The 25,744-nt window shown below is 39.2% G+C and overlaps 1 protein-coding gene across 1 annotated transcript; it reads left to right on the forward strand.

The window, feature by feature from the left end:
* The first annotated feature begins 1,932 nt into the window (after positions 1-1,932).
* kcna10a (potassium voltage-gated channel, shaker-related subfamily, member 10a) lies at positions 1,933-22,713 on the forward strand. Its single transcript, XM_088082123.1, has 2 exons — positions 1,933-2,193; positions 16,876-22,713. The coding sequence occupies exon 2, from the start codon at positions 17,065-17,067 to the stop codon at positions 18,796-18,798; it is 1,734 nt and encodes a 577-aa protein (XP_087938249.1). The 5' UTR covers positions 1,933-2,193; positions 16,876-17,064; the 3' UTR covers positions 18,799-22,713.
* The last annotated feature ends 3,031 nt before the right edge of the window (positions 22,714-25,744 follow it).

Consider the following 25,744-nt stretch of genomic DNA (forward strand, 5'->3'; position numbering starts at 1 on the left):
AAGGAAAAATATATTTGATGCTTATCGAGTGGTGGCAGTAATAGAATAAAAAGTATGTATGGACCTTCAGATTTGAATAATTTCATACATTTGTTACATAACCAATCTGTGGCTATGCACTGCAGTCTGCAGAATTACAGTATGTCCACTTTTCCTAGAAAACACCAATGACTCAGTATGCCCATTTTGGAATTTTATTTCTTTTTTCAAGGCCAATTGCTGTGGAAAAGAAAGGTGGGATACATAACAATGAACTAGTGTTTTGTTGTTTTTTGTTTTGAGAATATTGCACTTTTAAAACTGACTTTAAATAGGACACATATACAAATAAATGCAAACAGTTTGACTGACAAAATCAAACCAAAAGCTGTAATTTAAGAACTTGGGCCTGCAGGTTGAACTACTTGCAGAACCATGAGAAGCCTGCAGAGGGAAGCCTATCCATACTGTGCACTGCTCCCCATGTGACTTTGAACAGACCCGAGCTCAGTCAGACAGGAGCCAGACAGTAGCAGCTCCTCCCCTGCCTGAGGCTGTGTGCAGGTCCAGGGGTCAGCCAGTGGATGTATCTGTACCAGACACATCTATTTAGACAATGATGATGGGAGATCAATACAGTGCAATGCAGTAAATGATGCTTATTTAACCATGGGGAGTTTACCCTTTTGACCTGCATGGCCCTCGTGATATACAATACAGGTACTTTCTTATGTAGATATAAAATAACTAAGTGGTGCAAGTGGATCTGAAAAAAAAAAACAAAATGCCTTTATCGGCTGAGGATTAAAAAGCAAACAGCATGCATACGGGTATGCATATATATAGGGTGAATGCTGGTAAAGTTGGACAATTTCTGACAATTTACCGACTGCCTCATTTTTAAATTACAATCCAAATGTTTTAGTCCTTCTTATGATACTATTCTAAACAGTTTATGAACTCTACTATACTAAAAATTGTAATCTTGCGGCTCTTTTAGACTTTACAAATATTTACTAATTTATAGACGTCTCTTTTTTATGTTTATCAATAGGGAAAAGTCTTTCTGGGCCAGTGTTATCAAGTGAACAACCCGAACATGTAATTTCCATCGATGCATTATAGTAAAATCGGTAATTCCCCTTTTGGCCACTATGTAAATTTAGCATCAACACCTGGCACACTTCCTGGGGGCTTCTGCCATTTGTTTTCCATGGTCCGGAGTTAGCCATCCCTAGCAAAGGATTTATTTTGCAGTGAAAGACTGATTTTGCAGATGTCATTGTTATCCACAGTAGTAGTGGAAATGGCAGAGGGCAGAACAAGTATTTCTCAAAGCAACTGAATATAGGTGATCTGCGAGGCACAGAGCCCATAGCAACTGTCAAAATCAAGTACCACTAGGTTACAGGAACTACCAGTTTCAAATCTAAAACAATTACCGATTGACTTTACTTTAATGTTTTTCTTCTCTCCTCAGTATTGTGTGTGTTGATAATGTTGTTTAATGTCTGTTGATAGTTGTGAAGCTCTGAGGATCCTGCTAGTCTTTGCGACAGTGGCGTTCTTTGGGATGCTAGGTGGGGTTAGAATTGAAAAGTTGAAAAGTCATCGCTTTCCGCTTTAATTTTACACATCAAAGTCTGTTGACAGTTCTGGGAAGTACTGCTAGATGTGGGGAAAAAACACTTGTGAGCCTGTAATTTAGACATGTTTGTTTTTACACAAAATAAGAATTACTTTGGCACTGTGACTGGAAATAGAGGAGAAAGTTATGACTGATGCTAGTAAAGAGAGCATGAGGGGCAGCCTGGCAGAGGATAGGAAACAACCTTTTTTAATCTCCTTAGTGTCTCTCTCTCTCTCTCTCTCTCTCTCTCTCCCTCTCTCTCTCTCTCTCTGTCGCTCTCCTCCCCTCGAGATAAAGCGACACCGGTTTGGTTGGAGGACGAAGAAGAAAAACAGGGATTTTGCAAGCGGGGAATTGGCCAAATTAAACGTAATCATGTTGTTGTTATATCACTCTCACATCTGGCCCCTGGGCGATTGGCCGGGGCACCTCCGCAGCGCCTGCTGTCGGTGCGGTCAGCCCGGGGGTGAAAGGAGGCGCGCTGTGGTCAGTCCAGCCAGTGCGCGCTAACCATGAGTCCGGCACGGCCCGGAGCGCCAAACTTTCACCAACAACGCCCGGAAGTTTGTAGGATCGCACCGAAGGTAGGCCACTTTGTTCTTATTCAACAGTCTATTTGAACAAGTGCTACAGGTGCCCGTGAGCTTTTCTATTTATTTTTTTTAATTCAACCAGCTGTTGCAGTCTCAGGAGCGGTGCTCCTGTCTGCCGCCGGAAATCACAGCATCTTCCTTTATTTACCTTTTTTAAAAAAAAAAAAAACTTACATTGTTTTTATATACATTTGAAAAAGGAAATTTGATATTTATTCTAACAGAAATTAGGGGAATCACGTCTATTTCTCCCATATATCTGCACAAATCTCTTGTTCTGTAACCTAGGTTTTTATGTCCATCATAGTCTAAATAAGAGCTTGCAGTTCAGCTATAGGACTTTGGCATCATCATGCCCTGTGATCTGGCAGTAGTTCTCTCGTTTTCCATCTACATTGTTTTCAAAGAAGTCCAGGACTGAGGAAAACCAGCAGCATAGCTTTATTTTTCTTAGACTGGGGGCACTCATCATGACGTTTAGGCAGATTTTGAGTTTAGTGAGTGCACCATAAAGTATGTGTTTCATGAAAAGTCTTGATCTGGAACGTGGTTGATAACAATCCCCCCAAAAAAGCAGAGCAAAGTCAAAAGAAGGACGTTTAACTTTAGAAACCCTCTGTGGAATAATTCAACTGAGGCATTGTGGAAAGTGTCTTTAAACACTGTAAGTGTGCATAGGAATAATGTTTTTTTTTTTAAATATGGTCTATTTTTGTTTACACTAGTTTGGTTTATTCAACACTGTCAGTGGTTACATTCTGATAAGGTGGTTTAATGCAGTAGAATTGTTGCTGTGTCTGAGAGGGAGAAAAAAAGTGGTTATTTTATAAGCAGATGTGGAGATTCATTAAAAAATGCATGGTGTATTTTGGTATCTGTATGTATGTGTGTGTGTGTGTGTTGATACCATGCACGTGTGTTACTTGTTTGTACGCCACCTGAGATTAGTGATATGTAATAGAGTCAGACCAGATGGCCATATTTTCCTCGTCTGGATCTGGCACAAAAAAGGCTTCTAAAAAAATAACAATATTTCTGTGAATGAGACAGGCTTAATCCCCGCTGTGGAGGAGAAACGCCAGGATGGGTTGGGTAGAGGGTGGGAGGGATGAGAGCGCATGTGTCTTTCATTGCTTTTGAGGTAAAATATAATATTTTCTTTCTGTATTTCTCATTTTCAAATTATTCTGATGTGTTCAGGATGTTTATGGGCTGCAACCTTGGTGTGCAGCCCCTAACCAATAACAGCGAGCAGGTGAGGTCAGGACCTGAAGCAGCAGGCCACCAAGAAACTTAAAAATAATGCCAAAAAGCACAAATATAGGGAGGGGAAAGCCAAGTGTATTTTGTTTTGTTCCAAAACAGAAGTAAATCTGGTCTGGCTTTTACTTTCGCTGGTGAGCTCTGAAGGAGAGAAGGGGGAGAAATGCAGAGTTGGTTTGTTTTGTGTTGCAAGGAGGGAACTGTGAATCAGGATTGTATGGGCTGCGTGTATGAGTCTATTATCCACAGCATTTAGGGGTCACTGTGACCCCCAATTTGTAGAAGCAAGCAGGAGTACTGCCACAATAGTAAGCAATGTATTGCTATGGACGGGGGCAGCAACAGAACTTATTTCAGCCACCTAGAAGCATCTTCAGTGCACAGATATTTTCACTGCTTTATGTTGGTGTCAGGCAGCTCTTTCAGAGGGGGAACTGAAGCTGCTATCCATGCTCTCTTTCAAGCCACCAGACTCTTTGATAAAAACATTAACTTTATCTTGCAGAGCACAGGAGTTGCTGGTCTAACACTGACACTAACAGTTAGTTTTGTTTGTGTTATTGTGTGACTTTAGTGTTTTAAAGGATACAATTCACCACAGTCACACAATGACACAAACAAACAAACCAACGGAATCAGTGGTAGACCAGGTAAAATTACTGTTAATGTCAAAGGAGTAAGGTGGCTGTGAAGCTACCATAGAGAACGGCTGTTTAACAGCAAGGTATGGTAGTAAAAATATTCGAAATATAGCATACACTTAAACTGTCATTGATTTCTTAAGGTGGCTAAAAGCAAATTGCTGCTGCCCCCATCCACAACAGTACAATGCTTAATTTCTGTGGTTGTACTCCTGCCTGCTTCTCCAGACTGCATCTAGATAATACACTGACTATGAATAAATATCTCATACAACCCCAATTAAAACAAACAAACTATGCCTTTAAAGGCTCTGAAAGCTATAAATAATGGGATCCTTCTTTTCTTGGCACATAAACTAAAAACTGATGTGCTATTAATTTGATCCTGTCTTTATCATGAAGACAGACTTTAAGCATGTGTTGTTTATGTACTTGGATGCTTTGTCTTCTGGCCAGGTTTCTGTATGCTTGTTGGTTGTGTTTCACAGTTTCATCATTAAATATAGACTGATAGACCCATGCTGGTGCATCAGTCTCTGTGCCAGTAATTGAGGATACCCTCAATACTGCAGATCTGAAACATAGTTATTGCAATATTTTGAAGATAGCCCTAAGCTTTGTTCCAGGTGGGTTGGGGATATATATATATATTTCAATCTTCTAAATCTGTTTATTTATTCCTCTGATTGAATGAATGACCATAATCTGAACCTGTGGTAGTAAACGTGTATAAATACCTCTCCAGTTTTGTTAGTGTCTAAAGCAGGCCTTTATGTGCTGTTTTTAGATGCTCTACCGGAAGTTTTTTATTTATTAGGAGGTGATTTTGGCTGTACTTTCCTCATGATGTGGTGTGTGTGTGTGTGTGTGTGTGTGTGTGTGTGTGTGTGTGTGTGTGTGTGTGTGTGTGTGTGTGTGTGTGTGTGTGTGTGTCTGTCTTGTCAAAAGGCCAAGGGAGGATTTTGGTCCCAGCTGCTGTGCACTGGGACTTGGCCTGGAGCCTGCAGACACACCCATGTCAACATCAGCAGCTTACCTCTTATGAATGCCTCGCGGAGACTGCTGCACGTAGACCACAAATCTGCTCCAGATAGGCATATGGAGTAGGGACGGATAGATAGTATCTTGCAGTTTGTCAAGAAATTTTATTTCAGCTCTCTTTATTTCAGCATGATGTGTCATCCATAATGATGTATTGGTGAACAGTTTTAACCTTCACTCTGGGCTGGACAAGGCTGGGGATCGTAATCAAGCTACAGTTACTCTTGGAATAATCTTAAATCAATGACAGCTTCCATCTCTTGGTGTTCACATCACACTCATGTTTATACTCACAACTGTCCCCCAGAAACAGCATTAGGAAATAAAATTAACCTGAGGCAATGGCACTATGAACGGGAAAGTTAAATGTTACATATTTACAATAATGTCAATAGAATTCTAAGCTATGATAAAATAACTATTGAAGGAACTTTTATCTAACCTCGTAGTTCAAAATGGTAATGTTAATAAAATGTATATATATTTTTTTATTCTGACAGTATATAATATACCACGTTGCGTTTTATATCTGAACAATGCAATTGAGTGTGTAATCAAGGTAAAACAAGAAAGGAGAAGTAATTTATGTTACAAAAGCCAATATTACATAACAGTCAATATACACAAATCAAAATCATTGCTTTTGTCTCCTTTAATGTAGCTTATTCAGGTGTTCAAATTTAATAGTGTAAACACATGAATATATTCAGCATTAGTAGACATGGTTTTCATACACAGTGTTCTCTCTGTATAGAACTTTTGATTTTTATGCATGTTTGAGTCCTTCGTCTTTGCTGACTTTTCTCTAAGGATGACCTGCCAGTTAGAAACTGTCAATGCAGCTTAGTCATCAGAAATTCAATATAGAAGACAGAACTGTGCACTCATACAGCATACACTATTTTGCCCCTTCATAAATAACTGGAACACAGTGACTGAGGATCACTGAGAGTCCATTTTGCAGCTATTTTGAGCTTAATTAATGAGAGGCAGCATTTGGCTCTGATTATGTGAACTGCTTTACCAAATGGACATTTGTAATTCATATTTCAATAGGTGATTTAAAAGCTTGAGAGGGCGGGACAAGGTAACAATAGTCTAAAAATCTGGTATTTGGATAATAGATGTATTGATAATTAAAAATATATTCTCAATATCTGTACTACTTTCTGAAATGGTTAATAGGCTTGTTTGTACTGAATAGAAATGACTTTCTTTTTGTGTATACAGCAGCTTTGTTTATTATGTCCCCATAAACAGGTGAGATTTATTATGGCAATAAAGAACAAGACTATTGTCTCCTATGAATTAAATTCATACACAACCTATCTGCTTTAGCAAAATACTCTCAGTAGAAGTGTAATTGCAGGAAGTGATGTGACAGTGAGGCACAAAGTGAGGGAGCAGAGGTCTGCATTACATTCTTTTTTCAGTGACCTTGTACAGACATATATACAGTGTAAGACAATAAAAGATTCAAATCCCCACATTAGCTGGAACCAGTTAATGTCTGGCATTTTGCATGAAAATTGACAACATTAAAATAAAATGGCCAATAAAACAGATTTTCTTTAAAAAAAAAAAAAAAAAAATTGAAAATGTGATTGCAGCTCTTAATTTTAGTGTTGAACCATGAACATTTTTTTCCCAATGTTACCTAAATGGATTTAGTTGCTTAATGATATAGATGAACTCCACAGTTTTTACAACCCCTGTTTAGAGGTCTTGAAGAAAAGTTTGTGGAAAAAGTTAAGTCTCAGTTAGAGCTGAAGAGTTGAAACAATATCTGGCAGTGTGCAAAGAGAAGGGTCTGAAAGGAGATGGCACACTTTAGAGTCATTTCTTGTATCTGCATTGCAGTGGTTTTGCCACAGCTGCACGTAGAGAAGAAACAGGTTTCAAGTCCATTCATTCCAGTTGGAGAAGTTAACGTGAGCTCGGATTATAACCAATTCTTTTGTCCCATAGTCATTGAGGTAAATATTGGATCTAGTTTTCGCAAGCCACATGTTATAAACATTTCTGTACGACATAAAAATGCCATTTTTCTGATGGACAAATCAGGTGGAAACTGCACTAACACACTTAGGAGACAGGAAGTGTATACCTTTTCATACCACTGGTGGAACTTTTGTATCATCTTTTGAAATAGAGAATCTACAACAGGTTCCCATGACAGATTTGTGCAAAACTTAAGCAATATTTTCAAAATTTCGATAAAGCCAGAAGAGAAGTTAGAGTCTTCTTAGTCACTACTAACAAAACCAAATAATCCAAATGAAATGTCAACAGTTGAGTTGAATTGCTGTCCTTGTGCTGCTGTGACAACTGAATTTCCCCTCTGGGGATCAATAAAAGTTTATCTTACCTTATCTTATCATTGTGACCGATGGAGGTGCCAGGTTTTTGCAAAGTAAAAAAAATGCATGGAATAAAAGAGTTTGATCCTTTTTCATCAAGCTGTTCATTATAAGTGTGACATTGTTATACAAGTGCTGAATCAATGGAGTGCTCTTTTAATGAATACCTTAAATACACTTTGTGTCTACACATGGACTCTAAAGCTATATCAGTTGTAAGATGTTAAAAGTGAACGTTATCTGTATGTTCAATCTGATATATAAAGAATTATAGAAGTAGATAGAAATATGTGACTCCGGCAGCCTGTTTCCTAACGTGTATTTGTGTTTGTGTGTATGTGTGTGCATGTGTGTAACTTTTTGTGTTTGTGTGCCTATCTGTGATGGCTCACTAGTATCTGTGTTGATCTAACAGAAGAGATCCCTCGGCTTATAGCACTGAGCTGCCCAGCCTGCATTAATCTGCTTAATAGGGTCAAAATTCTGGTCCAAAAATACCAGCTCTATCAACCAATGCCCTCACACAGCCAGAGACCCCTCACCACATCACAGGGACATAACAAAAGGTCCAACGCACAAGGTCAACCTCATTGTATTTACTTTACATTGAAGTGAGAATGCTTCCCATGGTTCATCTTTACACAGTGAAAAGTTCACCCTGATGCCTTTACACTTGTGCAAGCGCACTTAACAGAATCACCAACTGTGCTCAGCTGAAAACATCTGGCACACTGCAGATTTATTCTTGTGATAATGAATATTATTCAGTATAGTGTGTTGGAATTTGGACTTTGGTCTGTGATGAGGAAAATGAATGCTCTTATCAAGGAAATCATTTTAGGTTAGTTTGTTATTTATTCAGCAGGAGGCATAATGCAACTTTATCAGTGGAAGCTTTAAGACATTTTGCATTATAGTTATGATATGTAGTTTATACAGTATATAGTTTAGCTTAATATTAGTATAGTGCAGTGTCGTACATCAGTATATAATAATGTACAGAGATCAGACCGGATAAAAAAACAGGGATTAATTCATAACAGTAGAAAATTGAAGAACTAAAGCTGGAGAAATTAAGGCAACCTTCTACCCATGTTTCCAGGTGACAGATGGCTGATGTAAAAAAACAGAAATGCAGTTCATTTAGATTAAAATGTAGGATACTTACCAGAATCAGCAGCAAGCAAATGATCACTTTAAACTTAAAAGGGGACCTGTTGTGTTATTATTTTTAGGTTCATGCTTGTATTCAAGCTTTCTGCTATATCATGTTTGTATGCTTTAATCGTCAGAAAATGCTTTATCTTCCTCATACTGTTCCCCTTCTGTCTGAAATGCTCCGTTTTATTGCCTGTTTTTTGAACCCCCCCTCCTGAATAAGCCCAGTGTGATCTGATAGGTCAGTGTTTCCAGATTTTCCACATCTCAGCACCACGCAGCCTTGCTTTTAGTTGTTTTTTTTCCAGTAGTAATGCAGTGAAAAAGCATTTTCCCCATTGACCACCACTGTAAAATATGTGTCCACAAAACTGTGGACAACTTCAACTGCACACAAGGTCAATAATGACTCTTTTTATGATTAATTTTTAAGCCATGGTGGTTTTATATCTGTAAAACCTTTCTTTAACCAAGAAAAGCACTTTAAAAATCTGTGATGTTATCGCAACGTGAAGTCAGTGAACCGAGCGGGAACTCGCAAGTGGGGTCAGCGCTAGAAACACTACTGTGCCTATTCAGTGGACCACATACTGCAGAAGTAAACTCGGAAGCTAGAAATTTTTGGGTGAATGTGCCAGCCAACTAGCTCCAATGAAATGAATAAGCACCATGTAGGCGTTCAGGATCTAGTCAGTATTATACATTTATGGCATTGCTACACCATCATTGCAGCTGGGGAATGACTGTGTAACAAATAATGGCACTACAATTAAAAATGACCAATCACAAAACTTTCAGAAGAATGCCTGGAGTAGATGACCACAAGAAATATTTTATGATGGGAGATCTATCTATGACAGAAAATTTCAAAAAAAGCATAATAGGTCCCCTTCAATGAGGCCTCAAACCAGAGTGAAATTACTTTGGACAAGCATATACATATGCACAAAGACAAAAACACACATGAAAACCCACAAAAGGCCAGCTAATGTCGGAGCTAAAGTTCTGGGAGTCATAATGTGTATCGGGCTTGACCTCTGTGGCTCTTAAACCTTTTATGCTTTAAAAGGTCTGAAGTCAGCAGTCTCATTGCTCTTCAGTCAACAAAAAGCTTTAAAGTCAACAAACAAAATGGACATGGCATAAATGTAAATGAGCTCAGTTAGAGAGATGCAGTGTGTGTGCGTGTGTGTGTCTGTCAGTGTTTTTGTTTGCATAGTTATATGTTTTTTTACTTTTGTCCCCTCACTACCATCCTGAATGTCAATTACTTGTAACACTTGAAACAGTGACAGTGTTACAGTTGTTTAGATAGCAAATCCCTTGTTGGGTTAAAATGTTTATTTTAAGTAAACTATATAAAGTATTCTAATCTGTAAGGTTAATATTGTACATGTATACATGCATCCCTTGCCACCAGCCATAGCAAGGGATTGTAGTTAAGCTAGATCTGCCAGAACATCTGTTCATGTTTACACACATGTGGTAAAGTCACAGCGGTCAGCTTACTAAATGTACAGTAGCTCAGCTCAGTGCAGCATGCAGCAACATATTTCTGATCCTATTCCCATATTGTCTCACATGTAGGTTTTTTTTTTCCCCAGCCATGTGCAATACATGCATGTATTTGTGTGTGCATGTAGCAAGAGTTGTTATCTCGTGGATCACTCCCACTATGACTCTCTGTGTATTAATAGCAGGGCAAGAATAGTCAGACCGCCATGGGTTGGCGTGGGCCCCATATGACACCTCTTTTTTACGCTGTCCTAACACAAGTCAAGGTCACGCAGTCTCCTCAGAAGCATTTTGTCTTCGATGCTACTGAGCACAGCTGCTAGTGACTGGCAGTCTTCTTCCATGCATATGTGAATGTATGATAGGATATGAATTAAATATCTGTTCATTATTTATACTTTTTTATCATTATTATTTTGAATTGTAAGTCCTATTAATCAATTCCTTGCCCACCTCAGAGAGCCTTCTCTTTATTTTGTTTTAATGTTGAATAACCTTAAAGGAACAGTTCACCCCAAAATCAAAAGTACTTTTCCTCTTACCTGTTGTGCTATTCATCAGTCTAGATTGTTTGGTGCGAGATGCCAAGTGTTAGATATTAGTGTGAGATATTGGTTGTAGAGATATTTACCTTGTCTCCAATATAATGGATCTGGATGGCACTTAACATGTGGTGCTCAAAGTGCCAAAAAAAAACCATTTTTAAAAAAAGTCAACAGCAGTGTCACTTTCTAGAAATCATGGCCCAGTCACTCTGATAATTCACAGACCTTGTTGTGAGTAATTTCATGTAGGAACTTTTTTCTTTCTGTCCAAACTACACTCATCGACTGGAGAACATGCAGGAGGCGTACATCCACCAATGTAAACATTAATAGCGTCCTTCTCGGTTGAGCTTTAACATTAGCTAGCTCAGAGGTGCTACGTGAGCTAGCAGTAGATGCACACTTCGTTCTGCATTGTGATATGGATGGCAAGTGTAATTTGGTAGAAAGAAAATAGTTCCTACATTACACTGCTCACAACAAGATCTGTAGATTATATTAAGTAACCGGGTCATGATTTCTGAAAAGAGACGTTGATTTGTTGTTGTTGTTGTTGTTGTTGTTGTTGTTGTTGTTGTTGTTGTTGTTTTGACATTTGAGCACCAAAATATGCAGTACAAGTCATTGGTTCTAGTCATTGGTTAGCTTATCATGTGTTTTCTATTGATGCACTACATCTGAATTTATTTTATATTGAACCCACATTGATTACATAGTGTTTTCTTTTGTGTGCTTGAAGATCTGCAGATGTGTGATATGAAAATGCATGATCGATGGTCCACAGAAGAGAACAATTGAAAATCCTAATATAACTCAGTAATTATAAAGACAATATAACAGGAATACTGCTTATAAAGTTCTTCAGAAAGAGGTCAGGAAATAACACGTTTGACTGTGTTATTCATCTAGTGGAGTAGGTGTTCATGGCAGGTTCTCATTATTGCACCACTGAGGCTGAAAATCATAAAAAGCCTTAATTTGTATCCTTTCATGAGTACTTCTAAGTCATAAATCTCACGTCAAACTGAAGTGCATAAAACAGGATTTAATTATTCTCACAGTTACACAAATGCTAATGGGAATCGAACAAGACATGTTGATTAAACACCGCTGACAAGACTCTCCATAGTTGTTCACACATGCTCCAGAAATTACCAGAGTTGAGTGGCAGTTTCCTGACATGCCTGTGTGTACAAATATGTTTTACAGCGTGAGGACTGGAAGGAATGGAGTGTGTCTAAGTGTCGCTCCATGGAATTTCCCATAAGACCATTTATGTCTGTTGCGGCTGTCAAAAAATACCTATGGGTTGTGGGTGGGTGGGGGAGGGAGGGGGCAGGGGGGTAGCCTTAAGAGTTTTAATTCTTCCTTTTTTCCTTGCTCTAAGAATAGTAGATATTACACTGAACTTCATTAAAAATGTATGTTCACAAGGTGTACAGCTTAGAAGCTTATTGTTAAAGACAGAGGGTGATTGAAGGCGGTGATAATATTGGAGCTCTGATTGATGAGTTGAAAGTGAAAGGTGAAGAGCTGTGTGAGGTGAAGAAGGGAGCTTTGATCCTCCTGCCCAGGTCACTCTCTCATCATTCTTTCTTCGCAGCCGTGTTGGACATCTTAATGGAGTTGTTAAACATCAATTATTTATTGTGAAACTGTGAATTAGTCAGATATGGATACGGCCTGTGTGTGTGTGTGTGTAGGGTGAGTAAGTCAAGCATAAAGAGATCTGAGGATCTAATTGCACCGTTCCAGTCTAAAAGGCTTTGAGCACATCACCCAGATCACTGAGAGATGGCTTATGGCCAGCCAGTGTGTTTTCACTCCTGACTCGTCAAATACTGCCACTTTGTCAGTTATGTTGGCGTCAGACACAGATGCAAAGAGGCACCTTTTGCAGAGGTATAATAAACACTAGGCATGTCAGTTGTAGAGGCAGTGGGCAACAACCCAACCCGTCAAATAACGCAGCATTGTCTCTTTCATATAGGACGCATTGGGTCATGGCAGTTTGTAACACCATTGGCAACTACTAAAATATAAAGAGCTAGACGGTCGTAATAGGGAAGACTGAATGGGTACAACAAAGCCCAGACTTTAACCCCGGATACCGGTGTTCGCGTCCTGTGTGAATGTTTAGCCAAATCATGACCTAACCACATGCTTTTGTTGTCTAAACCTAAAAAATAAACATAAAAACATATTGTTTTACCGTGTTTGTGAGTGTATTTTGAAAAGGACTATGTGCAAGAAACGATCAAAAAATGTAAAAAAAAAAATAAATAAATTGTAACCTTAGTTACCTTTTGTTGCCTAAACCACAGACAGGAGTCTGGATGCAAAACCGGGACTCTGATGTCACTGTCTTGCACTCTGTGTGTCTGCCCCCCACCCTAACCAGTAGATCTGGTACACAAATGTAGTGTTTCATTCACTCAAATATTGTCTCTGAACATACTCCAGGCAGCGATGACGTTGCCACTACAATGAAATTATGAATGCAATTAGTTAATGTACAAACTTAATTTCTTGGAGACAGAGTTCCTTATGGCAAAAATAGCCATGGCTGCACACAAACACTTATATGCACTGTGTGTGTGTGTGTGTGTGTGTGTGTGTGTGTGTGTGTGTGTGTTCGTGTGTGTGTGGCCTTTACCACAGCTCTAGTTTCTACTCCAGCATAAGGTTACCCAGTGTAGTCTGTGATGAATTACTCATTCTAAAGTCAATTGAGGAGGTAGCATAAAGCTGCAGCAGTGGCAGAACTTGTGAAAGACCCTTTTTCTCCCTGCCTTGTTTTTTTTTTTTTTTTTTTCGCTTTTTACAGCAAAGTATACACACCTGGTCTGTAGGCTTCATGCTAAGGTAAGGTGTCTGTATGCTTTTCTGTCTATGAGCTTGTCTTGGCAGTTCATTCTGAAGTTACCATTTTGTTTCTTCCTTTAATAAGATTTTAATCAGATTTTTCATTGCAGCTTTTGAAATTAAATTCCGACCCAGAGATCACATTTCACGTCTTTAGTCAGATTTTACTCTGTTTTAAGGGGAACTGTAACCTTGGCATGCTACTCTCAACACACCTCTGACACTACTGTAATTAAAGTTAAATGGTGGAATCAGTGCGACCGTATTGATCTGTTTTGGAAAACATTTGTCTTTTTGGAGAGTCAGAGCAGTCATTTCTTCCTATTACTCTCGGAGACAGATGTTAAAGGGTTGGCAGTTTTTTCTTGTCCATTAAGCTAAATTAAACATTGATGGCATATTGAATTATTGGAAAATCATTAGAAATTGGTCAGCACAGCAATATTGCTAATTTCCAGGTATTGATCCGAAAGTGAGTGCCTTCGTCTGTTTTAGGATTGTAAGAAAGTAGTGGTAGCTCTAAGGGGTAAATTAAATTTTTCTGATCAGAAGAATGGAATGATTTCATTTAGATTTTTTCTTTTTGAATGCAGGGGTGCAGTACAAAAATTTCCGATGCACCTTTTGAATTTTTATTTGACACAGTCAGTTTGCTTTTTTCTGATGCTCTCTTTCTGTCTTTTGTCTTTGGAACCTCAATTCCCCTTTGTTGGTGAAAGACATGACAGTGATCATCCAGAAGCATCAGCAGTCATTTATTCAGATTAAGCAGCATTTAGAGGCAAATCCCACTACAGGGGCGGACTAAACTGTTTTGCACTTTTAAGGGGTGAGAGGAGGCTCACAGAGCTACTACTACTTTTTTCCCAAAGTTTAGTCTTTCAGTCAATAATTATTATAGTAAGCGCCAATATAGTTATGGCGCTTATCGCTCAAAAACATGAAAAAAGTCCTCACACTGTAGCTCCCTTATGTGCAATGTATTAAGACATCCGCAAGTGATGTTTTGAGCTCACGTTCTTCTTCAGACTTAGTTTGATATAAAAAGGCACCATCTTTAAATACCAATGCTGGATTGAGTGATAGTCATGTAGTGTGACAGGTGACAAAAAATATAATAAAGTCCCCTCAAATACGTCACATAACATGTATACAATATCTTACAAATACATGTTTAATGTTACATGTTTGTTTAAAGAAGTGCATGTCGAGAAAAATATGCACATATAAGTATACACCAGGAAGTTATACCCAGATGTATATAGAGATGTGTGTGTGTTTCAAAAAATTCTTAGAAGAAATACCTGAACACATAAGAAATGACATCAGTATCTTTGATGTGTCTTGATCTATGTAGATCTACGACTCTAGGCTATATTAAGTATTAAAAAATAGGATGTCACTAATCACTTATTACTTATAAGTAAAAAATTGTAAACAAAACCAAATATTTAATGCCAGGCCTTTCAAGGCCCCCCCTCCCATTGGGCATTCAGTCCTACTTTTCCCACCGCTAAGACACCCCCATTTGTATGGCTTTGATCATATCGTGTTATCATATTTGCAAGTGTTGCAATACTCTCCAACTGATTCTGTTTCCAACATCTTCTCATTGGACCTCTTTGCCAGTTTTGGATTAACCATCTTCAAGTGTGCACAATCCATTACAGTTTTTGTGTCTTTTCCTCTACATCGTCATCTGTTTCCTCTGCTCCCCTCAACAGACCACCCCTCTTTCCTTGTCAGGGCTGCTCTCTCATCATCCTGTCTATCTATCCACCCACCTATCAACTCCCATTCTCTCTCATTGTCACTTTCCTTTCCCTCTCTAGCGTTCTGTCTTCATCCCACCCAGTCCTCCCACCCACATCCGTCTTCCCGACAATTTTCATGTCATCTCCTTATTCACTCAGCCAGCCTATCCCTCTCTCCCTCTTGCACTCTCTCTCTGTCTGTCTCTGTTTCTTTCTCTTCTCTCCCTCTCCCAGCAGGATTGCTATCACTGGCACTGGTTTTAGATAGTGACTCATCTCTGGAGTCTTTAATTAAACATCTGCATCAGGCGTCAGCACTCGGTCACACACATACACACATGATCAGTACAAGCACAATGCAGACACACATTCAGACAAAAGCATTCGCACTAAATGATGCACACCTCAAAAAGCAGCTTACTATTAAATGTCATCTGTATGCTGTTGAGAAGTCACACTAGTAAATATGAATGCAGATGGCACAATAGCAGCAGAGTAGATTTTTAGAGGAAGTAATGTCGCACGCTGCACTTTAAATGTGAACCCTAGTGTGTGGAGGAAGCTTGGCCCCTGCTATCACTGTACAGCCAGTTAATTATGCACTAATGTATGCACAGCCCCAGTTACTGTGTTCTGTCCTGCTACAGCCGGCACTGGGGTCATTACAGGATGCTGCACCTTATTTCCCTTTCCCCTGAGCAGGTGTTTGATCATGTGTGGGGAAAAAGGAATAATGTGAGTGTGCATGCTTGCCTGTGACTCTGTAAGCAAGTTAATAAGAGACGTGTGCAGTAGTGTTGAAAAGACCTTGTTGCATCAGTTTGGCGGAAAACTTCACAAGTTTATGCCAAAAATTTGTTGACGGGATATTTTAATATGTAACAAATAAATCATCCATTGTTACTGTTTAGTTTAATGTTTGTTGTTTTCCTTTTTCACAGTTACATGACTCACCACAGTGCCTCCACAATAACAGTACGGCCTTTCCATAACAGTGGAATGAAGTATCACAGAGTTTGTCTTTATGTTAAAAAAAAAAAAATGTACATACAGTATATATATATATATTTATTTATTTATTTATTTTTTATAAGCTCCTCTTCCTTCCATCCATCCTTCATTCCTTCCTTCCTTTCTCAATTTTTCCCCCTTTCTTTATGTCTGACTGTCTGTCTTTCTTTCTTCCCATCTGTCTCTTCCTATATTCCTTCCTTTCTGTCTGTCAGTCAGTCAGTCTTTCTTTCTTTCTTGCTTTCTTCCATCCCTTTCTTTCTCTCCACGTTCAAGCAGCCTCACCCTCTTCCTACTCTTTCTTCACTCTTATTTTTCTGTCTCCCTCTCTCTCATCTTTCTCTCTCTGCTGGTTTCCAGAGTGATGGGTATCTAAGAAACAAGGAGTCATGATAGAACATGTGCTTTCCAACGTCATATTCTTTTTACGTGATCACAATTAACACTGAACAAACCCTTAACCACTGACACAAACACACTGACTCTTTTACTCTGTCTCTGTCTCTGTCTCACTCTACAGGTGTTGGATGGAACAAAGAACAGAGGGTGCTTTCAGTTTGTCCTGTGACTTTAAGTGCTGAAGATTGGATGATCTGGCACTCTGCTGCTGATTCTGGTGACTGAGCCTCCCATCTGTCTGTTTGTGTGTCTGTGTATGTGATTGTCTTATCCTGGGGTCACGAGGCTTTGTACTGGCTGAATCGCAGCCATGGAGGTGGCCCTGGTAGACTTTGAAAGCCTGGATGAGCTTGACGGGGATCTGGATGAGGTGGACACCTACGCTGATGAGACCACAGCTCTCACGGTGGACATGCCCCCAGAGCACAGCAGCCCATGCAGCAACTACCTAATGCGAGCCTCTCAGCTTCCCTCTACGCCCGTGCCCTCCTGCATTTGGGAATCCACCTCATCCTCACCCATTCCACACATGCAGACACAGACACTAGGAGTACCCCAGTCCCCAACCATGCAATCTCCAAGTAGACAGGGGCGCAGCAGCTGCACCAGTATGATCTCCAACTGGAAACTGCTGCTTAACAGTGAGGGCACGAAGGAGAGTGAGACCATCTTCAGCAGGCTTGCTAAGGAGTGCTGCGAGGATCTGTTTGTAGATAAACGAGGGCTGGATGATGGAGACCAGAAAGTCATCATCAACATTGCCGGCCTTCGTTTTGAAACGCAACTCAAAACTTTGGACCAGTTTCCTGACACACTGCTAGGAGATCCTTTTAAGAGGATGGACTACTTTGATCCAATGAGGAACGAGTACTTCTTTGATCGGAACCGGCCCAGCTTTGACGGAATCTTGTATTACTACCAATCAGGGGGGAAGATCAGACGTCCGGCTAACGTTCCCCTGGATGTGTTTGCAGATGAAATTGTGTTCTATGAACTCGGAAATGAGGCCATGGAGCAGTTCAGAGAAGACGAAGGATTCATAAAGGATGTTGATATCCCTCTACCTAATAATGATATTTACAGGCAATTCTGGCTGCTATTTGAGTACCCAGAGAGCTCAAACGCAGCCCGAGGTGTAGCACTGGTGTCTGTTTTTGTTATTGTCATATCCATCATCATTTTCTGTATGGAAACGCTGCCAGAATTCAGAGATGACACCGACCCAATTGTGCCCACAGCAATAAGGCCTTTCAACCAGTCTGCATTTTATAGTTCTGTGGCTCCATCTGCTGCAAAGCCCACAACTTTCTCTGATCCCTTCTTCTTCATCGAGACTGCCTGCATTGCTTGGTTCTTCTTTGAGCTGTGTGTGAGATTTTTGGTCTGTCCGAGCAAAAGGGAGTTTTTCCACAACCTCATGAACATCATTGATGTTATATCCATCATCCCCTATTTTGTCACCGTGATTACAGAACTGGTCACAACGCCACAAGAGAGCTCAGGACAGAACATGTCTTTGGCCATTCTGCGTATCATCCGTCTGGTCAGAGTGTTTCGTATATTCAAACTCTCTCGTCACTCCAAGGGACTGCAGATTCTGGGTCAGACTCTGAAGGCCAGCATGCGGGAGCTCGGCTTACTCATTTTCTTCCTCTTCATTGGGGTCATCCTCTTCTCCAGTGCGATCTACTTTGCAGAGGTAGACGAACCTAACACACAGTTTGTCAGCATACCTGATGGCTTCTGGTGGGCTGTGGTCACCATGACCACTGTAGGCTACGGGGACATGTGTCCCATCACCATGGGGGGTAAAATGGTCGGCACATTGTGTGCCATTGCCGGTGTGCTGACGATTGCTTTGCCTGTTCCCGTTATTGTCTCAAACTTCAACTACTTCTACCACAGAGAGACGGAGGCAGAGGACAAGTTGCCCTTAGCCGATGCTCTTGAGCAAGCCATGAAGACTGAGACAGACACCAAAGAGGGCAGCAACACCTCACTTAATAAAGCCAACGGCATCTGGCAGACTGACAAAGGGAAATAACTTTACAAGGACACAATTCAGGAGGAGAGCCTTTGCCACAAAGCAGAAAAGAAATGGGACAGATGGAAGAAATTCACTGTTATGATTTCCCTCAAAAAATGATCTAAAGGGATCAATGAGTTTGCACCTAGTAAAAAAATATGTTTTATAAGGATATACAGGATGTGCTGTAATTACCTCTTTTGTATCTAATATGAAGGACACAGACAAGCTGAAGAATTCACCTTTGTTCATGTTCAGGATTGTATTGCAACATATTTCAAGCTTAGCACTTTTAGTTGCATAGAAACACAAGACATCCTTCACTGTCATAATTCAGCAGTATATATGTTTGAAGTTTTATTTTATAATTTTGGTCTAATTTTCATTGTCTGCTAATCCTATTGCTTGTAACATTTTGCACAGTATATCCTCACTGTTTATATTTCTGGCCACACAACTTTAAAACAACGTCTTCTGGGGCCATAAAACACGGGTTTTATGCTGCGTTCACATGGAATCAGGTATATGGTAAACCAGATATGTTAGTCAACGAGACCAGTACAGCAATGTAAGGTGATGCCGGCAGAGAATAATAGCAATGGTTATGGTAGACAGCATTGCCATTCAAAATTAAAATATTAGTTTTTGCCATCCTCTGCGACAGAGATTACATCCTCCACACAAGGCGAAAACATGGGCAATCTGGACGATTAGTGGACATTGCAACATGTTCTTGTCCCAAGTTGTCACATATTGATGCTTGCAGTGACTTCAGTGTCTACATATTATACTCTAGGTATCCTTCTGCATTTGCCATAAATGTTGCAGGATGCTGCTACCTTGATCTCAACACAAGTACATGGTGGAATTAGGCAGCAAAAGCACATGGCAACTGAAAAAACATCACAATCACACAGGAAGTGAACACTGGACTCCTGCATGTACAGGGTTTGTTGGACCCATCCACCATACCTCCCACCCACCCTGTAGGCACCTCATACTCCTTTTATAATCTTGTTACCGGCTTCGTTTCAACTTGACGCAATTATGTGGTGTATCATGCAGACGCAAAAAGTGGCTTTCAGCGTTAGGATCATACGCCAAAAGCACTGACAAATCGGCAGTATTTGACAACTACGGAATAAGATTGTGCTGGACATTACTAGTAAAAATAATAAAATAAAATCAGCACAAAATAATTCTGCTTAATATATTTTATTCTATTCTTTGTTAACAATACAGCATCATCAACGTAACATATCATCATGCATGTTTCATTTTGTCATTCTGCCATTCAATTGCACTGTTTGTTTTTCCATGCTGTGCAGAAGGTTTTTCCCATCTTCCATCTGCCTGATTCAATGTGAACACAGCATTAGACAGAGAGAAAGGCTAAATGTCAAAACTCAAAATGTTCACATAATTAAGGCTGTTAACTGTTTCTGAAGAGCTACTTCCACGTTGAGCTTGTAGAAATCACCATTCTGTTGCTTGAATTCCTGGCTGTTAGCTGATTCATAGGTTAAGAGTGTAACAGATATTAAGAACGACCAATTTGGTTAATGAATTTTTTCATCTTCAAATCTACATTCTGCTGCAGTTTGGAGATCAATGCAAAATCATAACTGATCCGACTGACAGCCAATCCTACAAATAAGACCAATGTAAAAAATAGCAAAAACCCTAATCCTAACCCCACAATTTTCCTGTAAGTGTCTTGAATGAGTAACTTGTGTATTGTTTCTAGATTGTATCCTTGATGTATTTATTTATTTTAAAATGTTATCACAGTTCTGTTATATTTATTCTTTGATGAGTAGCATGGGTGAGAAACCTCCACTATTGTTAGCAGTTGAACAGACTTCGCACTATGTATTATGATGGAGTGCCTTATATTATGTTATAGCATTGGGACACAGTTGAATTCGCCATACATATTCTTACTGTAATACCTGTTTATCATGCATATATGCTCAGTATTTTTTTTTTTACTTCAGCTTGGTCGAAAACATTGTAACCTCTCTCCATTCTTGCATTTGTTTGTATTTTCCAAAATGCTGTGCAACAAAGAAATGCATTCTCACCTGAAATACAATCTAACATATCCAATGCATAGTAATCCCATCTATTTATGAGTAAGTTACTATTACCAAACATCATCGTTTTCCGTCAGTTAGTACATATCTTAAGGAAGTATACCTTTTTATACCCTTTTTCCACCAACATGAAAAGGTTTCTGTTCCACTTCTAGCACGAAATTTTGAAGCGTTTTGACCAAAAAATACATTAGTTCAGAACCTGAAAAGGTGTTTCTCAGCTGGAAGAAAAAAATAGCAGGTTCTCCTTGACCTAAAGTGCAAACCATGACGACATCATTGGGTATGTTATATTCTACAGGTTCGAAAGAGAGGATTGAGTCTTGCACACAATAGTCTTTGCATCATTGAAAGTTATTCCATGCTTGGTTTTTTTGGATAAGAAGTTTGCAGGTAATCAGTGTGGTCTGCCATCTTGCTACTACTGTTTACTTCTGTTGTGCAACGCCCTTTGTGGATGACCCATCTTTAAAACAGTGTTTGTTTGCTTGTTTATTGAGATTCCTATTAGCTTCTGTATTAAACAGTGGGAAATACAATGTTTCCACTCACATGTGAAACTCACACGTGCTGGTTTGCTAGAAAGCACCAAGATTCCAAGAATCCTGAACAGAACTGGATCAAAAACCAAAGCTAATCTGATAGAAAGGGGTATTACTGACACCATGATCCAAAACACTGCAAGTGAAAGAGACAAGGAGGAAGCCAAAGATAACTGTTAGATTAAGGGAAGAAAGGGAACTGTTATGAGGCCAAGGGACATTACAAGCCAAAATGTCCCATGATGCGTCTTACTTTAAAAGAGTTATTGTCAGTTATGCCGTATCAGTGTAACTTTGTAGTGGTTGGGGTTTTTTTTTTTTTCAGTTTTTCTTTAATGTCTTGTTTTTCGATTATAAGAGAAATCTAAGAGAAAAAAAAAGTCACATGTAATTCGGAGCCAGGGGTTTCTCAAAATAGCTTTAGACTCATGTTATTTCTAAATGTTTGGTTCAATCGATCATCAAAGATTACAAATAGGTGTTTTCTGTGTGTTTGACAATGATGTTGATAACAATTATGGTGATTATGATACATTTTTATGACATAGTCAGTCCCTCATCTGTAAAGTCAATGTTGTACAAGTTCATAAGGCCTGAGGTAATTACCTGCGTACTCATGGCTTCAAGTTTATTACACTAATAAGACCATTACACTGTATTTATATTTGTATCTATGTATATACATTTCAGTATACAATTTACTGTAATGTATGCAATATATTCTGGGATTTTAAATAATGTCTTCTCATGTTTTATTTGTTTTGATGTGTCTTTTTGTGAGAGACAGACAGAGGTAGAGGGAGAGATGGAGTTGGCGTTCTTGTATTTTCTTCTTATCTCCATCGGTGTTCCCCTTCAAGGAAGATTGCGTCATTGCTCCAGGTAACCTGTCTCTGCTTTCACTGTAATGTTAGTGCACACACACATACAGAAAGATAGAGGTCACATCAACAAGGATTGTGTGGCAGTGTGACAACCGTACCATTGGAAGTCATCCAAACAACAATAGGATGCCAGTCTCCTGTTGACATGGACTTGTCCTCTAGCTATTAATGCCAGTTAGCTCCATCCGATATCCTTCTCTCTGGACTCTCCTCAACACCTCGTCTCAGGCCAAAAAAGGCTCCTAAATGTATGGACAGGAACGTGTACATGTAGTTGATAAAGCTGCCAGGGCAGCAGCCCATTTGTCCTCTTTGGCTGAGCTACCCTTCTGACAAATAAATAAATACTTGTTTAACTTTTGCTATTATGAAGATAAATATGGGTGTCTCAAAACCATTTAAGTTCAACCAAATTGTAAAAAAAAAAAAAGTGACCAAACATGATGCAAAGTGATTCCTTATAACCCTTCTTATGTAACATTGTGACTTTTAATAGTTATAGTGAAATATGCGATGGAAAGGCCAGAAAATATGTTCATTGAATCTGTGTGTGTGACATTTTGTAATTGCTGTGTATTCTATTACATATTTTTACACACAAAACTAGATATAGCTGACTCCAGTTTAATTCCTGGAGCTGCCGAGCTGCTGTAAAGTAAGACAAGTACATTTCTGCATAATTTGAATTAGATTCAGAATTGATTCAGATGTGAATATTTGACAGAGCATGTAAAGAAAAAGCCCTGCTTTTTTGAAATTTGAAATTTTGTTCATCTTTGAAATTGAAAACATTTTACAAATTTAAATTTGATATATGGTAAGTTAAATGACCACATTTTACACCATTTATGCACACACGGCCCTTTTTTAGATAAGAATAACAGCCCCTCAAAATGTCTGTGCATGTGGCTGCATATGAATTGTGTAACTTACTACTAATACTTTACATAATAAGATATAAACATGATACATGCGACTTTTTTTCAATAGATACATTTTAGGAAGAATTCTTTTACATCAATGTGTATGAAACTCTTTATATTTTCAAAGCCAAGGGATCAGGTGTGGAAACAGTTAATAATTTTAAAGAAAGATCTGCGCATGTATAAAAGATTAGTGGCTGTTTTTAACTCATATAATAAATATTAATATATTTAGACATAAATAAACCCAAAAATATTCCCGAGATATCAGACATGAGGGTTTGTCTTTCCATGTTTCTGCAAATAATTAAAATTTAATAGTAGATTAGATTTACAGCATGTTTGGCATAAAATAAAACTACCATAACAACTTTTGATTTGCAAGAAATGTCTTATTAGCAATGCAGATTAAGATGTATTCACAGGAAACTTTAGAGCTGAATTTTATTCTGTGTCACATCACAACTGTTGTGTTATTATGCAGGGTTGTGAACAACAACGCAAACAGTGTTTCCAACATTTCAGACCCTCTGTGTGCTGCTGAGAGCAGATGAGTTTTGTTTGGCAATTCTTGCTCCCAGAAGTTGGTTTTTAACTGCTGTTGTAAAATTGGTTTAATTTCCTTCAGGAAAATCTAATAATGCTGTAAACTATGAATGGATTTATGACCCAGATTATTACTATAAAGCCGTAGGATATGGGGGACATCCAAGGACAAAGAGTGAAAACAGAGCTGGCAATGGAAAGAGAGAAAGGGGGGATAAATGACACTTGTGAGGAGGCGAGAGCCGAGTTCACACGCTACCTGTTCTCTGGTAATGGACCGTTGGCCACACAGATAGGTTACAAGCAAGTGTGGAAATAGGTTTCAATTGAAATAGATCTATGGCACACACATGCGTAAATCTGTACATTCACACACTCACACAACACACACACACACACACACACACACACACACAAAGACTTGTTTCTGTTCCAAGTCCTCCCCTGGAAGAATAAACATTTTCAAAAGCTTTTTCTCTGAAAGAAAGGATCTCCACCAGGCTTAATCCTCGAGGGTGAACTACTGGACCAATCCGCCTAATGTTTTATGCACATTTGTGACTATATGCGCAAGGACCTCTCATAGTTGCAAGACAATTGGTAAAAAACAATTTTCTTGACTGGCCTGTGCCGTCATAGACTGCTGACTCCTCACTCTTCTTAACCAGCAAGGAGGGGCCAAGTTTTCTAGAAATCGGCAATAAACAACAAGCCGTACTGTCTGCTACAGGAAACATTTCAGCCTTGCTGTGGCTCAAAAACTGACATCCATTGAAAGGGTTGATCTCATTTTAAATCAGAACATCAGTAGAATAATTCCATACCTGGTATTTTATGATCCATGACAGTCAGGTGAGGTAGATACAAGGTAAATAAGTCTTTATTTGTTATTCTCATCACCATTTTGACTGTAAGGGTGCTGAGAGGGAGAATTTCTCTGAGCGAAGCTGTCCTTGGTCCAGAGCAAGTCACGCACTTCGCGAGCCATGAGCCGTGAGCTGTGAGCCGCTTTTAATCTGTCCTCTATGTAGTCATACCTAACCTGGAGCACAGAGCATTTTGCCTGCCCGATTGTATAGACTTGCAGATTTTGTTGATTTTTCTTTGACATTTGCGCTTCTACCATAAGTGAGAAGGCTTAATTATTTGTTTTGTCTGTGTCTTTTTTTAATTGTTATTTCCTACTTTTTGTGCCAGTTAAAAGTCTTTTGAAATGTGCTGCAGGTCGTCTGATGGAATAAGCCTGCAAGATATGTCGAGGGCAGCCACTATCAGCTCAGGCAGTCAGACTGTGGCCACTTTGCAGAGATCTGCATCCTACTGAGTGCACTTTCTTGTTTAATGAACCTAGAAGAGTCTGGCACATTGTTCACGTAACACTTAAAACGTAGTTTTTTTGTTAGTGATAGTAGAGAGTTATGTGAGGGTGTCACATCATTTTATACACTCCCCCTCCAGCAGACAACATGCTGCAGAAACAAAGTGTATCCATGAAAATGTTAGAAGCCAGCCTGCACTGTGTGTGTGTGTGTGTGTGTGTGTGTGTGTGTGTGTGTGTGTGTGTGTGTGTGTGTGTGTGCACTGAGTGTGTGTGCACTGAGTGTGTGTGTGTTAAAGATACTCTAACATGTCATGCTGTCAAAGGTTAGTGGTACGTTTTGTAATTTTGTTTTGACACAGTGAACACCATCAAAAATTGTGTCGGCTAACACTCTAACTTGATGCTTCCCAAACAGATATTCTGGCATGTCACACACAGGTGTAACTAATAACCTCACCAGCATGATAATGGCTGCATTGCACTGCAATAATCACTGGAACAGAGTTATCATTAATGTTATTAGTTCCACCTGTGCTTCTCCTGCTGTGACAGTTCACAATGTCTGCTGTGAAGACGATCTGTGAATCTGATTTCACTGGGAAGAAGCAAGTGGTGTGATGCTATATTTAAAGTAAAACTGACAGTTTTGACC

Source organism: Plectropomus leopardus, chromosome 9 (genome assembly GCF_026936395.1).
Source record: "Plectropomus leopardus strain MGB_pleo_1.0 chromosome 9, ASM2693639v1, whole genome shotgun sequence".
In the NCBI taxonomy this organism is placed as follows: domain Eukaryota; kingdom Metazoa; phylum Chordata; class Actinopteri; order Perciformes; family Serranidae; genus Plectropomus; species Plectropomus leopardus.